This window comes from Cucurbita maxima, unplaced genomic scaffold, assembly GCF_002738345.1.
Source record: "Cucurbita maxima cultivar Rimu unplaced genomic scaffold, Cmax_1.0 Cma_Scf00013, whole genome shotgun sequence".
In the NCBI taxonomy this organism is placed as follows: domain Eukaryota; kingdom Viridiplantae; phylum Streptophyta; class Magnoliopsida; order Cucurbitales; family Cucurbitaceae; genus Cucurbita; species Cucurbita maxima.
The window spans coordinates 3,872,246-3,886,214 of NW_019272029.1; the positions used below are offsets into that span (position 1 = coordinate 3,872,246).

The following is a 13,969-nucleotide window of genomic DNA, read 5'->3' on the forward strand; positions in this document are numbered from 1 at the left end:
TTTCCCCCCCCCCCCCCTCTAGATAGGTTCCTGATCTTGACTTAGATTGATAGAATATGTGACAAGGCTATAATCTTTGCCATATAGATAATTTACTGTGGATTTCAGGTATGCCATGTTTCTCTTCTCGGTGCAACATGAGGAGCTGGTTGGTGTATATGCTTCTCAGCTAGCAAGCCATCGATGCATCAACCTCTTTGTGCACATGATGGAACTTCGGCTCCACAGCAGGTGACTGAAATCCTTACAGTCGAAATAGTTTTGGTTTTTGAATCTGCATGCTACAAGATAAGGCGTATGGATTTGAGGTTCTTTATGTGATTTTATATCTACATCGAAGAAGGTTAATGGTGATCCTTTGACTAATCAAATTTGGCTGATGAGACAAATGTTCTCAACATGAGGATTTCTTTTTGGTGGATGTTAGAAGTTATATAATTCATATTGAATTTCAAAATGTTTTGCCATCTCATTTAACCACGTTTCCAGTTTCCTGATTTGACATCAACTGTGAAGAGATGACACCATCATATGAATAATCTTTTTGGTGGATGTTAGAAGTTATATAATCCGTACATAGTAGGTTCTCAAATATTCGGCACAATTCTGAAAAAGCAATACTGATGTATGTGCAGAGAGAGATGGCTTCTAGGGTTGATAAATGATATTATTATCATTCTCAATAATAATAGCATAATTATGATGATGAGTATGACAATGACAAAGATGAAAATGAGAATGACAATGGAAACAAAAACTGCATTGAGGGCATCGTCATTGCGTGTATTATTATTTATGTATCATCATGAAAAGAATATTACATATGAATCATGGAAAGACTAATAATGTTAATAAAATTGTACAAAAGTGAAACCCATTTGTACTTGATACTTTTTTTTTTGAAAATACAGTAATTTCTTCTTTATCAAAGGTCCGTGAAATGTGCGTAGATTACCTTTCAACTAATACTCTGTATTTACTAGCTGGTCTTGCTGCATTTTCGGGCATTTGTTCTTGCAATCCAAGTTTTCTGATTAGTTTTGCTTCTTGCAATGCCCAGTTTCTCTTGAATAAGGGAAATTTACTTCAGGGGAAAATTTTTAATACCTTTTTGCTTTTTCACAGCGTGCAAGTCAAGTATAAAATCTTTCTCTCTGCTATAGAATATTTACCATTTTCTCCCGACGGTGATTCAAGGGGCAGTTTTGAAGAGATTATTGAGAGGTACTTTTGCATTTACTTGATTTAATTCTTCAACACTCAAGCCTGAAATTCACATGATCTAGTTTTGTTTATGGTTATTACGTGTTTATATGATATACGTGACCAGTGTACTATCAAGATCACGGGAGACAAAAATTGGTAGTTCTGACAAGTTATCAGATGCTGTAGAACAACACCGCCTGCAGAGTCTTCAGAAAGCTATGGTTGTCCAGTGGCTTTGCTTTACCCCTCCTTCCACAATTGCTAATGTCAAAGATGTTAGTACTAAACTTCTTCTCCGAGCATTGGCACATAGGTAATAATTGTAGTTCGCTGTTGCTGTAGAACCTCCAATGTTTCATTTTAGTGCAAGGCACACTAGAGTATAAACCACACTCTAAAAAAAAGGGCTTAGAGGAAATTGGTTCAAACTATGGTGGCCACATAACTAGGATTTCATATCCTAAGTGTTTTTTTTTTGGCAACCGGGTTAGGAAATTGTTTGAAAACTTGAGGCATTTTGAAGCGAGGTGTCTTGGGAGGGCATGGCTCCTAGGCACACTTTCTGGAAGACTGACTATATCATGATAAATTATGAATGTTGATTGATTCTTGCAAATCTGGGGTGATGCTTTTGATACTTTATTGGAGTTACATTTGACTTTGAAGTTAATTGATAGTGCAAGTCCTTTTAGTATGGAGCAACGAAGCAACGCTGATCTCTTGCACTTTTCTGTAAACTAGTTCAAGTGTAGGTTGAGTGGCTATTTTATTATTTGTATGCCTACATTGTAATGGTAATATATGGATGTTGGATTTGGTCTATTGTTAATGCATATTTTCTTTTTCCTATACTGCTTCTTTCTACAGCTTTTGAATTTCAATCGTTTGCTGTTTTATAGCAATATCCTGTTCAGAGAGTTTGCTCTGATATCCATGTGGAGAATCCCATCAATTCCTAATGGTGCACACAAGTTACTTAGTCTTCTTGCTGAGCCTTTGAGGCAGAATTCAGAAACATTTAGTGCGTTGGAGGATAATGGTGTTCTGGAGAACTTAAAAGAGTTCGAGGATTGGGTATGCTTCCAATTCTTGTAATTACATGTTGGTCATTGTGGCTGTACTACCTGTTTTGATTACTGTGTACTTTCATCTAATAGAATTTATATCTTCATTAGAGTGAATATTTTGCCTGTGATGCAACATATCGCAACTGGCTCAAAATTGAGTTGGAGAATAATGAAGCGCCTTCCCTCGATCTCTCATTGGAAGAAAAACAAAGATCCATTGTAGCTGCTAATGAGACACTCGATTCGTCGTTTTCATTGTTACTTAGTATGCTTTATCTATTCTTTTCCCCATTCATAATTAGGAACCCCAGGCATACTACTCTTCATTGCTCACGATCTTTCTGCAAATAATTTTCCTTTCTGTAGGGAAAGAAAGTCCGTGGTTGGATTTCACAGAAGATTACGTCTATGAGTCAATGGAACCTCTTTATATTGAATTGCATGCCGTTGTCATGCTCTGTTTACCTTCAGGAGAATGTTTATGTCCTGAAGCCGCCACATGCACAACCTTAACAAGTGCCCTTTACTCCTCTGTAACTGAAGAGATCATATTAAATCGGAAACTAGTGGTATGTTTCTTAAACATGATCGCGTATAGTTTTTTTAATTACTTTTTGTGGCGAAGAATCAGAGATAATTTATTATTATTATTATTATTATTATTATTATTATTATTATTAAGTATTTGTTCGTTGGTGTATTCTTCTATTCTTTGTTTCATTTCTAAAGATAGACTCTAAACCCCAGATTTTCTTTCACTAGCCTATTATACTTTGTTCTCGAGATGAAGTAGGGTCCTTGCCCTTTCAAATTTAAAATTATGTAATGAAACCAGTTTTGGCCTGGCTGATAAAAGGAGAGTGAGATGCCCTATTATCCTCTGTTGATTACTTGTTACCATTTTTTTTTGGGTCAAATAGTTCTATGATTATTTATTATCTTTTCTTTTATTACAAATTTCACCTTATTTCTTAGTAGGGCTAAAAAAACCAGACTATTCAATTTTTTTTTTACATGTTCTTCGAATTTGCAGGTGAATGTCTCCATTGCATCTGGGGAAGGTTTCTGCATTAAGATTGTGCTTCGCTGTTTAGCAACACCAGGTGATGGGCTTGGGCACTGTGAAGGCAATGGTGGTGGCATTGTTAGTGGCATCATGGCAGCTGGATTCAAGGGTAAGAAGTACTATGCAACTTTGAGTACAGTATCCTACTTTTCAGTTACTAATTGGAGGTCTAGTGTAAATATGGGTTTTGTTCTTGTGGCCTTTGAAATGATGAAATATGAGATGTGGATATCTCTTAGTTCTTCACCCCACTTCTTAACAGAAAAAGAACGTGCATTGAACAAGTATGACTTTTACATGTTGTAGGTGAGCTTCGCGGTTTTCAAGCTGGAGTCACTTTGGAGGTTTTGCGTCTAGATGCATGGTGTTCAAACGAAGATGGCTCACTAGAATGCCCGGCAGCATACATCGTGCAAGGCTTATGTCGTAGGTGCTGCCTTCCAGAAGTTATTCTTCGATGCATGCAGGTAATACTTCTTTGAGGCTAGTGGACTTTATATTAGAGCTGCTTTTTACTTCTCATTAATTATTCAACCTAGCATCTACTTTCCATGAATAATCTGAGTTACACTCTCTACGGTATAGTAAAAACCATTTTGGGTTAGCATGGTTGTCATTTGGGCTGGTAAAATAGTGTGGTATGGGTAGCGAGGCATCTCGTGAGATTTGTCAAGATATGCAAAAGTTGGCCTGAACATCTTTGGATGAGTTTCAACGAGTTTTACATATAGTGCAAACTGCAAATATTTCCAATGTGGTTTGTTTCCTTGGATCAGCAGTAAAATGGAGAATTCTGGCATATGTACATAGATACTTTTGCGTACACGATTTTCGATCATTAGAGGATGAAATATTCAACAAGACATAATCTGGACTCTCTTTCTATTCATTTATGTCATCATATGCTCAGGTTTCTGTGGCTCTGATGGAGTTGGGTTTGGAACCGAAATGCCATGATCAGTTGATCGAACTCGTGGCGAGCTCTGAATCTGGGTTTTCTGACTTGTTCAGCCAGCAACAATTCGAGGTATCTCTCAGTTAACTTTGTCAGAATATAAGAAATCTGGTACCTAATGTTATGAGGCTTTGACATCACATTGTCACTTGCAGGAATTTTTGATACTTGAGAGAGAGTACACAATACGCAGAATGGAGCTTGGAGAGCCTTCTTCCTGACTTTGCTATATGGATCCGATATTCAAATCTCCGACCAGCAATTTGAACACATGATAGTTCTTTGATTTCTAATGTATGGAAATATCTGTTAGATAGGATGCTTTGTATTGACTTGGATTATTTGTTATCATCATCAATGAAATATAAGATTGAAAGCAATTCATAAATTCAATCGACCTAAGAAAAGGTTTTGATATCAAATGATGAGAAATTAACTCGGGGAAAAGTTCTAATTACTATAAGAGGTAAGATTCGAATTACTCCATAAGCAAGATAAGTAAAATTGATAATGTCAAATGTGTCATCTAAATTATATAGAATTGCAAAGAAACTTAGTTTTTAAGTCTATATTTACAAAGATAATATTCATGGCTTAATGTACACTCAGACCGAATATTGCCTCAAAATGAAACTCTTAACTTCAATGAGACATTTCAAGAGTTTCAAGCATATTTGTAACCTTTCATACCACCTTTGGTTACCAGATTGCATAACCATAATTAGTAACCTTAGGTAATCTAGGTATAATATCTATAATCAAACATTGATCACAAGGAACCAAAAAGTTTTAAGAGCAACCAAATTATACACATGTCTGGTTTTAAGGTTGTAAGTTCTTTTATTTCGGTCTTGTGTTTTCCAATAAAGCTTCCGACCAAAAGGCCACCGTAATTGACAAGTAGAGGGAGAGAGTGGCAGCAAAATACCCATTGCACTGCAGAACTTTCCCCATGTAATCGGACTGAACCGAAATCGCGCCGCCAAATCCATTCCAATCTCTCTCTTCCCCTTTCCCCACAATTTCCTTTTTCATCGATCCCGCCCCGTTAGCGTTAGAACATCATAAATTATTACAAGATTAATTAAACCCCATTTTGGAAAATACAAATGGGCGTCTCCTTCAAAATCTCGGTAAAGGGTAAAAGGTTTCGTTCAAAGCCGTGTATTACTCGATCCAGGAGCACTGCCGTTGATTATGACGAATTTAAGGATGGGTCGAGGGTTTTATCGAAGAACGAATCTTCTCCTGCTCCAAAACTTGACGTAAGTGCTTCCGATTTTGCTTTTCCTTGTTCTTGATGTGGAAATCTGATTTCAGTGCATTTGGTTGTTGTTTAGAGGTATTTTGATTTTGTTCCTTTGTTGATGAATTCAATGATCCTCCTTATTTTAATCCCTAAACTTTCGTACTTACATCGTTTCAGTGTTCGTATTTTCAAATGATGTTTTGTGTTGGCGTCCAACAATTTGTAGTGTTAAACACAAGTTCATGTGATGGGAATCAAGTAGATTTAGTAGACATTTATTGTGAGATCCCATATCGGTTGGAGAGGGGAACGGAACCTTTCCCTAGTAGACGGGTTTTAGAAACCTTGAGGGAAGCTTGAAAGGGAAAGCCCAAAGAGGATAATATCTGCTAGAGCCAGACACAGGGTGGTGTACTAGAGAGGACGTTGCGAGGAGAACAAAACATTTTTTATAAGGGTGTGAAAACCTCAACCTAGTAGACACGTTTCAAAAACTTTGAGGAGAAACTCGAAAGGGAATGCCCAAAGAGGACAATACCTGCTAGCGGAGTGCTTTGGTTGTTATAATGGTTTCAGAGCTAGTCAACGGACGGTGCGTGACATTGGTTGGAGTAGGGCTAGACTTCTCCCTAGTAGACACGTTATAAAAACCGTGAGGAAAAACCCAAAGAGGACAATATCTACTAGTGGTGGTTTTGGACTATTACAAATGGTATTAGAACCAGACAACGAGCGTTGTGCCAACGAGGACTCTGGGTGTCACAATCGCGGTGTGACTCTGGCTTCAAGGGGAGTGGATTGTGAGATCCCACATCGGTTGGAGAGGAGAACAAAACATTTCTTATAAGGTTGTGGAAACCTCTCCCTAATATACGCGTTTTAAAAACCTTGAAGGGAAGCTCGAAAGGGAAAACTCAAAGAGGACAATATTTGCTAGCGCTAGGCTTGAGCTGTTACATTTATGTAGAGTTTAAGGATCAATATAGATCTTTCGAAATTCATAGTTCTAAATGAAAATGTTTTCACAGTTCAAATACCATACTGAAATTTAAAACCTAACAACCATGATGGTGATGATATAGTGGATTGCTTGTTGTTGTTATTTCAAGAATGAAAATTATACCAAAACTTCTAATGAGTTTGTATAGCCTAAAGCAAGTCAGTATGATATTAATTCTGTTTACTTGGTGTCATAATACACTTGTTCTTGATATAACAGAGTGAAGAAACTGAAAGAAGTGGGGATGTAAATGGGGTGACTGCGTCTTTAAATCATCTAATTCCAGGTAATTTCTATCGACTTTAGGCGTTATCTTATTAGATATGGATTCTTTATGAACAAATGAGTATTGTTCTTTCAGAAAATGGAGTTTCCTTCACATTAAACCTGTTTCGAGATGGATATTCTATCGGAAAGCCATCAGAGGTCGGTTGAAAATAGCATTACTTCATTTGAATGGCAACTAGGAAGGAAAATACATCAAAAAACTAATGCTTAGAATTGTAATCATGTTCTTCAGATTGTGCCTACGCACCCAAATACTCTACAAGACAATTCAAAGTTGTTACTTCCTTATGACAGGAAATCCGAAAACTTGTTTTCTGTAAGTGTCATCGGCTTTCCTTCATATTGCTTCGTTTATGGCATTGTAGATATCGACTAGTTTACGAGACTGTAGTTCATGTTCTTATTTAAAATCGATTACTTGCTGCTACGTAATTAGTAGGTTCTATGTTGAGGAGCCTTTGTTTCTTCTTTCTAGTTATCCTTTTTTTATTGTTAATACGAATTTTATGTTTACGTTTTATAATATAAAATGGATCATCTCTTGATATCGTTTGCATCATTCTCTTTCTTTTGGGATCTTAAGGTTTTCAAAGTTCGGTAGAGGCGTTCTTATTAAAAGAAAACTTATCTTTTCCAGGGTCGGAAGACTTCGAAACAATTGGTATTGAACAGATTTCTTGTCTTTAGTTTAGCGCTTTTTAAAATCTTGAATAAGCATTTTTTGTGAGATCCCACATCGGTTGGGGAAGAGTGTGGAAACCTCTCCCTAGCAGACGCGTTTTAAAAACCTTGAAGGAAACCCGAAAGGAAAAGCCCAAAGAGGACAATATCTATTAGCGGTGGGCTTGGGTTGTTACGTTTTTTTCTCCCTAAGAAGTCCAAAGGGTGAATCTAACTTCCTCAGGGTATTTTGTGGTGAAATCGTGCTTTTAGCGAGGCCACGAGCATGGAATTTTCAAGAGACGCTTCTATTTCATCAGTTTTCGAAGTTGTTTCATCTTCATTAGTCACGTCCCTTAATGTGTCTAACAGGCATTTTCTTTTGTTCTTTATTATATGTGCTTAAAGGCTATTGAATGTGGCCGATTGCCTGGAGATATTCTTGATGATATACCTTGCAAATACGTTGATGGCACAATTGTTTGTGAGGTGAGTTTATTTGAATTCTGAATTTACTTTTAGGAAGCCTAAAATATGGTTAGGATGGTTTAAACTATGTGTATGTTCATATGTTATGTATATTTTTGGTTGATCGAGCCCTTCGTACTTACGTGTCTATAAAGGGTTAACCATCTTGGTTTTTTCTTTTGACAAATGTTTCACCGTCTTGATGGGGTCGACTCTAGGAAATCTTTGATGATCGGTATAAAGGAAAAGTTAGAAGTAACAAACCCCACACTAACAAAAACAATATACAATACGGAAAGGAAATCATCCTAAAAGGGTAAAGTTTTTCTTATGAGAAATGATGCATAAAGCTATTAACACGAGCGAAAACCTACAGAAAGGTATACCCTACACGACTCGACTCTATTTTCGAAAGACAACTAATCCCAAAACCATCTGTTTATATAGTGCATATATACTTACGATTTCTAGTAAAAGATTTTCTATCTTTTCAGATGGTATCTCATTTTTCCTAGGAATGTAAAGAAGTTATTGGACATGGTCTTAACGTACCACTCCTTCAAGAACGCAAAACCTTTGCTATGGACAAACCTCATTATGACTCTCTTTTGGAATCTATGGAAAGAAAGAAACCAAAGAGTATTCACGGAGAAGACAAAGCCTAAAGTTCTTTGAAAATGTTGTTTACCACGCTATTTCTTGGTGTAAATCGTCTAATGTTTTTTCTTTCTGTAGTTGTAGCTCCCTCGTAAATTGAGAAGGTCTTTTGTTAGCATAATGGATAAACGCATCCCTTTCGAAAATTTCAAACATCAATAAAATTGTCTATTATATAAAAAAAACATAAATTTATCCCGATTCTATTTATCTATGGTTTCATTGCAACTTTCCAGTTCATAATTTTAGAATTGACTGTAATTATGTTCTTGTAGGTGCGAGATTTTCGTGGATGTCCACCCGAACAGGGGCCTGGTGCTCGATCGACTGCTAATGTCAATAAGATACATCTTAGGATGTCCTTGGAAAATGTGGTAAAAGATATTCCATTAATTTCAGATAATTCATGGACTTATGGCGATCTGATGGTATGTACGAACGACTTCATAATCTATAACGAATAATTTTAATAACATTTCGAGGACGTGATACATCTTTTAATTTGTTTTTAATACTCAAGGAAGTGGAGTCCCGGATTCTTAAGGCGTTGCAACCGAAACTTAATCTTAACCCTGCTCCTAAGTTCGATAGGCTCTGCAGCATCCCAGTTCCTATGAAGGTGATGCAAATTTCTGATGTTTTATGAAGATCATATTTCCACTTTTTTATGTGTTCAACATTTATTGTTGCTGTCTGCAGCTCAACGTTTCTCATTACGCTGAGCGGAGGAAGCGATTGAGACAGCTTTCGGAAGTATCGGTCTCATCTAATAGTAGGTTTGAGAAGAAGATTTGCATAGACAGAGTGTCTGAAAGTTTTAATACCAGGTTGGGAGATTCAGGAGCTGTTTCTGGAAATTTGAGTTTAAATGAGATGTTATCGTCAAGACCAAAGAACTTTACTACTTTGGATGCTTCTCTTCCAGCACAACCGGCGGTATCGACATCTCAATCTAGGTATTCCGTGGGCAGTGGAACTCCAAGAGGTATGCTCGATCAAGTAGCCGGGTCAGTTCTTAATCCGTCTGGTGTTTCCCCTACGGGGCAAGAAATGATCTCGTATGCAGATAATTTGAACGCTGATGTCTCTCTTCATGGAAAGAGGGAAACTCAAGATGGGCAAACGTCACCCTTGTCCCGTTTTAATAAGAGACCAAGGCCATCTCTTATGGGCGTCGATGGAATTCAATCGCACCAATTTTCTTCGATGGACGGCCCCCATGGAACTGACATGAATTGGAAGAATATGTTGCAACAGCAAGAAATAGCAAGAGGTATTCAGTACTCAAACCCAGGAGTTCAAAATTTTTCTCAGCAGATGCTTGAAGGAGTCCTGAATCAGGACTTCGTGCAAATACCGTTTGCTACTGGACAATCGGCTATACGATATGTAGCCAAGGAAGAGCAGTTTGAGTCAGAAAAGATGGATGGACCTGACCTCGGTCGAAGCAAAACCGATATGCAAATGACGGAAACCGAAAACCACCTAGATCCTCAGCATCCACAGGTTCAGCAACGACCTCCACAGCAAGCATTTGTGAGATCTAATCTCTCTCAGCCTCCTTGGAATAATTTTGGTCAGCATGTGGGGAAGGTAGCAAGAAAGGAGGACCAAGTATCGAAAAGAAAATCAGTTCAAAGTCCTCGTGTGTCAGCAGGAGCTATGGCTCAACCATCGATGTCGAAATCGGGGGAAATCTCTAGCGGTTCATGTGGACCACAGTATGGAGTGCCTGCAAATATTTCAGCACAAAAGGATAAGCCTGGCATTATAGCTCATATTGGAGGAACTCCATCCTTGACTTCGAGTGCTAATGATTCGATGCAAAGGCAACATCAAGCCCAATTGGCTGCGAAGCAACGATCAAAATCCCTCCCGAAAACGCCAGTAATGAGCGGAGTTGGATCTCCTGCTAGTGTTGGTAATATCAGTGTTCCCCTGAATGCAAATAGTCCTTCAGTTGGAACCCCACCTTTTGCTGGTCTAACCATGATTGAAAGATTCTCAAAGATTGAAATGGTGACTGCAAGGTAAAGTTCGGCTATCCACCTTTACAAGGTTTTGGCTTATCATATGCTGTACAGGACGTTAACACATTTGTTTTGTTGTTTAATCGAAACTGACTTCAGGCATCAGCTCAACCTTAAAAAGAGTAAGGTCAACAACTATCCTATCCAAAAAACAAGCACGTTTCCAGCTCACAATCTTGCGACCCATCTGGCAAACTCATCGATTAACGACGACTTAAAAGATGACGTTTGTGCGAGGAAGATGTCAAAGTCCCGAACTGGCGGCAGCTTAAATGCCTGCAAAAGAAGGGTGTTAACTTTTATGCTGCAAGACCGTATACCTCAAGGTCTGTAACTTTGTAAGTTTTCAGATAGTTAGTCTTATGTTTAACTCTGCATTTCATTTGAAGCTCTTCTTCACATTCTTCTGCTGTAGGAATGGTTCCATATGCTACTAGGTTACGATGTCGGGTAATCCTGTCGGAAAAGCCTAACGATGGAACGGTAGCAATTACCTACGAAGATATAGATGATAGCATTTTTTTTTATGTTGAAGATCTTCTTCCGACATTGCCAAATACTGTAAGCTATCATGTTTTGCAGTCAACAAATTTGTGTTCTGTTATGGTACCACATTTTAAGTAATATCCTTCTCCTATGGACTATAATAGATCATAAGGAATAATTGACAAAGTAATTGGATTATGTGCTTCAAGAGGAGGCCACGAAAACAACCCGTCTCCTAGAAACTTCGGCTTATACCTCTTTGAATTTGACCCTACCGAAGTAAATGGATCGTTTTTTTTTTCCATTTTTCGTTTAAGTAGGCAACTAAGGTAAACATGATCTGCACTTACCATTGATTCTAAGTCTTGGGAGGATTTGGCTCTTGTTAAAGTTTGCTTTGCCCGGAAGGGAAAGTCAAAAGAGGACAATATATGCTAGCGATGGGCTTGGGCTATTACAAATGGTATCAAAGTCAGACATCAGGCGATGTACCAACGAGGACGCTTGTTGACACTTGGCCCCGAAGGGGGTGGATTGTGAGATCTCACATTGGTTTGAGATGGAAACGAAACATTCTTTATAAGGGTGTAGAAACCTCTCCCTAGCAGACACATTTTAAAAACCCGGATTTGGGCTCAACCTTGCTAATATTTCTCGGTTTCAACCACTGTAGGTTAGCTTAGTGGTTCATATGCGCCATGAATTCTAGTCAGGTAGCTAACTACAAAGGATTTAATATCATATCGTATGAGTTTTTTTAACACCAAATGTAGTAGGGTTAGATGGTCGTTCTATGAGAATGGTTGAGGGGCTCACAAGCTACCTCGAAGTTACGAAGATACTTGAGCACTGCTTGCTAAAATGTTTCTTTTGGATTTCTATGAATACATGCTTTCATTATAAGCTATAAATGTTGTGAATCTGGTGTCTATATGGCTATCCCATCTATCTGTTCTGACACGAGTATGCATATGTTGTACGATACAGCTTTCGGCAGATTTACTTGCGGAGCAATTATCTTCCTTGGTATGAATCTAAAATTTTAAGTAGTTATCAAACATGCCTTTAAATTTTTGGATGATGCCCAAGGTATAAGATTTGTGTAATTTTGCAGATGGTTCATGAAGGGTATGATCTTATTGAAGATAATATTCAAGTTAGGCCAACCCGGATGAACCCGTCCCACAGCAGTCATTCAAATGCTGCTGGTCTTCCTCATATTAATCCAGCAGCGGAAATGCAGAGTTATGGAGAAGCTTTTCCGGGTCAAGGGTCGAATGAAGTTCCGAAGCCGAGCATTAACAGTAATGCGTCTCTGCTCAACGCCTCCCATAGTCTTCTAGGAAACACAAGGATGTTGCCTCCTGGAAACGCCCATGCGATGCAGATGTCTCAAGGAATTTTGGCCGGGGTTTCATTACCCGCAAGGCCGCAACAGATGGAAGCAGCCCAATCTTCGATGCAACAGCAGCTGCAGCAATCGCCACAGGCATCGCAGCAGCAGAATCAGCAAAACCTGATTCAAACACAGCAGCATCAACAGTTCCAGAGATCGATGATGCTTGGAACAAGCCAGCTTTCACATTTGAATGCCATTGGTGCGAATTCGAATGTTCAATTGGGTACTAACATGGCGAACAAGTCATCCATTCCGCTTCATCTATTACAGCAGCAGCAGCAACAATCACAGATGCAGAGGAAAATGATTATGGGAGCTGTGGGTATGGGCGGTATGAACAACAACATGGTGGGACTTGGAAGCCTTGGCAGTTCAATGGGTGTAGGAGCCACCAGAGGAATAGGAGGAACTGGACTACAAGCACCCCCCATGGGTTCTATTCCAGCCATGGGCAATGCAGGTCAAAATCCAATGAACTTAACCCAGGCATCTAATTTTAACAACACTCTCAGTCAGCAATTTCGAGCGGGAACGTTAACAGCAGCGCAGGTACAACAAGCTGCTTATAAATTCAGGATGGCGCAGAACCGAGGCATGCTCGGTGCTGCCTCTCAATCGACAATAACTGGAATCCCAGGAGCAAGACAGATACATCCAAGCTCAGCTGGACTTTCAATGCTTGGACAAGCTCTGAACCGTGCTAGCCTGACCCCAATGCAACGAACAGTAGTACCTATGGGTCCTCCAAAGTTGACGCCGGGAATAAACCCGTACGTGAATCAGCAACAGCAGCAAATGCAACCGCAGCAACAGCAACAACAACCGCAGCAACAGCAACAACAACCTCAGCAGCAGCTGCTGCAACAACCTCAGCAGCAGCAGCTACAACAGCAGCCTGAAACAACACCACCACTTCAGGCTGTCGTTTCGCCACAGCAGGTAGGTTCACCTTCAACCGTGGTGGTCCAACAACAGCAGCAGCAACAGCAGCAATCAGCTAGCCCACAACAAACTATTCAGAAAACTCCGATGAGCCCGCAGCAAATGAGCTCGGGTGCAGTCCATGCCCTTGGCGCTGGCAATCAGGAGGTTTGCCCCGCTAGCCCGCAGTTGAGTTCACAAACCCTTGGTTCAGTCAGTAGTATTGCAAATTCTCCCATGGACATGCAAGGTGTCAACAAGAGTAACTCTGTAAATAATCCATGAAGTAGAATTGTTTGAGGCTATTAACAATAGAAGTAGATCCTTGAGAACTTCTTATCAAGATATGTACAGTTTAACGGACGAAAAATATTTGTAGATTTGTTAGGAGCTTAAGAAGGGATTGAAACTATGTGGTATTAAATTTTGTCGGGTAACGGAAGAATAGAAAATAAGATATATATATATATATATATATATATATATCAAGACTCTATTCATAAATTCTTAACACTAA

The 13,969-nt window shown here is 39.0% G+C and overlaps 2 protein-coding genes across 3 annotated transcripts in view; both read left to right on the forward strand.

Annotated features, from left to right (window-relative positions):
• The window catches only part of LOC111488527 (nuclear pore complex protein NUP107), a 12,582-nt gene extending 7,900 nt beyond the window's left edge, over positions 1–4,682 (forward strand). Inside the window, exons 15-24 of the mRNA XM_023136300.1 lie at positions 109–231; positions 1,126–1,224; positions 1,331–1,519; positions 2,106–2,280; positions 2,382–2,538; positions 2,640–2,842; positions 3,307–3,448; positions 3,646–3,806; positions 4,250–4,366; positions 4,450–4,682. Of these exons, the coding sequence (XP_022992068.1) occupies positions 109–231; positions 1,126–1,224; positions 1,331–1,519; positions 2,106–2,280; positions 2,382–2,538; positions 2,640–2,842; positions 3,307–3,448; positions 3,646–3,806; positions 4,250–4,366; positions 4,450–4,515 (1,432 nt within the window). The 3' untranslated portion in view covers positions 4,516–4,682. The remainder of the gene's footprint in view (positions 1–108; positions 232–1,125; positions 1,225–1,330; positions 1,520–2,105; positions 2,281–2,381; positions 2,539–2,639; positions 2,843–3,306; positions 3,449–3,645; positions 3,807–4,249; positions 4,367–4,449) is intronic.
• Positions 4,683–5,135: 453 nt separating this feature from the next.
• LOC111488521 lies at positions 5,136–13,890 on the forward strand. 2 transcript variants are annotated; one of them, XM_023136291.1, is made up of 13 exons: positions 5,136–5,559; positions 6,763–6,829; positions 6,905–6,969; positions 7,064–7,147; positions 7,900–7,980; positions 8,892–9,044; positions 9,137–9,235; positions 9,316–10,646; positions 10,746–10,972; positions 11,062–11,207; positions 12,120–12,158; positions 12,247–13,359; positions 13,402–13,890. In XM_023136291.1, the coding sequence occupies exons 1-13, from the start codon at positions 5,404–5,406 to the stop codon at positions 13,735–13,737; spliced, it is 3,897 nt and encodes a 1,298-aa protein (XP_022992059.1). In that variant the 5' UTR covers positions 5,136–5,403; the 3' UTR covers positions 13,738–13,890. The 2 variants fall into 2 exon arrangements, with proteins under 2 accessions (XP_022992059.1, XP_022992058.1); XM_023136290.1 differs by having other exon boundaries at positions 12,247–13,890.
• The last annotated feature ends 79 nt before the right edge of the window (positions 13,891–13,969 follow it).

Bases quoted from the DNA above. Each gene is read 5' to 3' on its own strand.
- LOC111488521 (XM_023136290.1), top strand. From the start codon at position 5,404: ATGGGCGTCTCCTTCAAAATCTCGGTAAAGGGTAAAAGGTTTCGTTCA. The intron at 6,830-6,904 runs GTAATTTCTATC...TTGTTCTTTCAG, and splicing joins TTTAAATCATCTAATTCCAG to AAAATGGAGTTTCCTTCACA. The intron at 12,159-12,246 runs GTATGAATCTAA...GTAATTTTGCAG, and splicing joins CGGAGCAATTATCTTCCTTG to ATGGTTCATGAAGGGTATGA.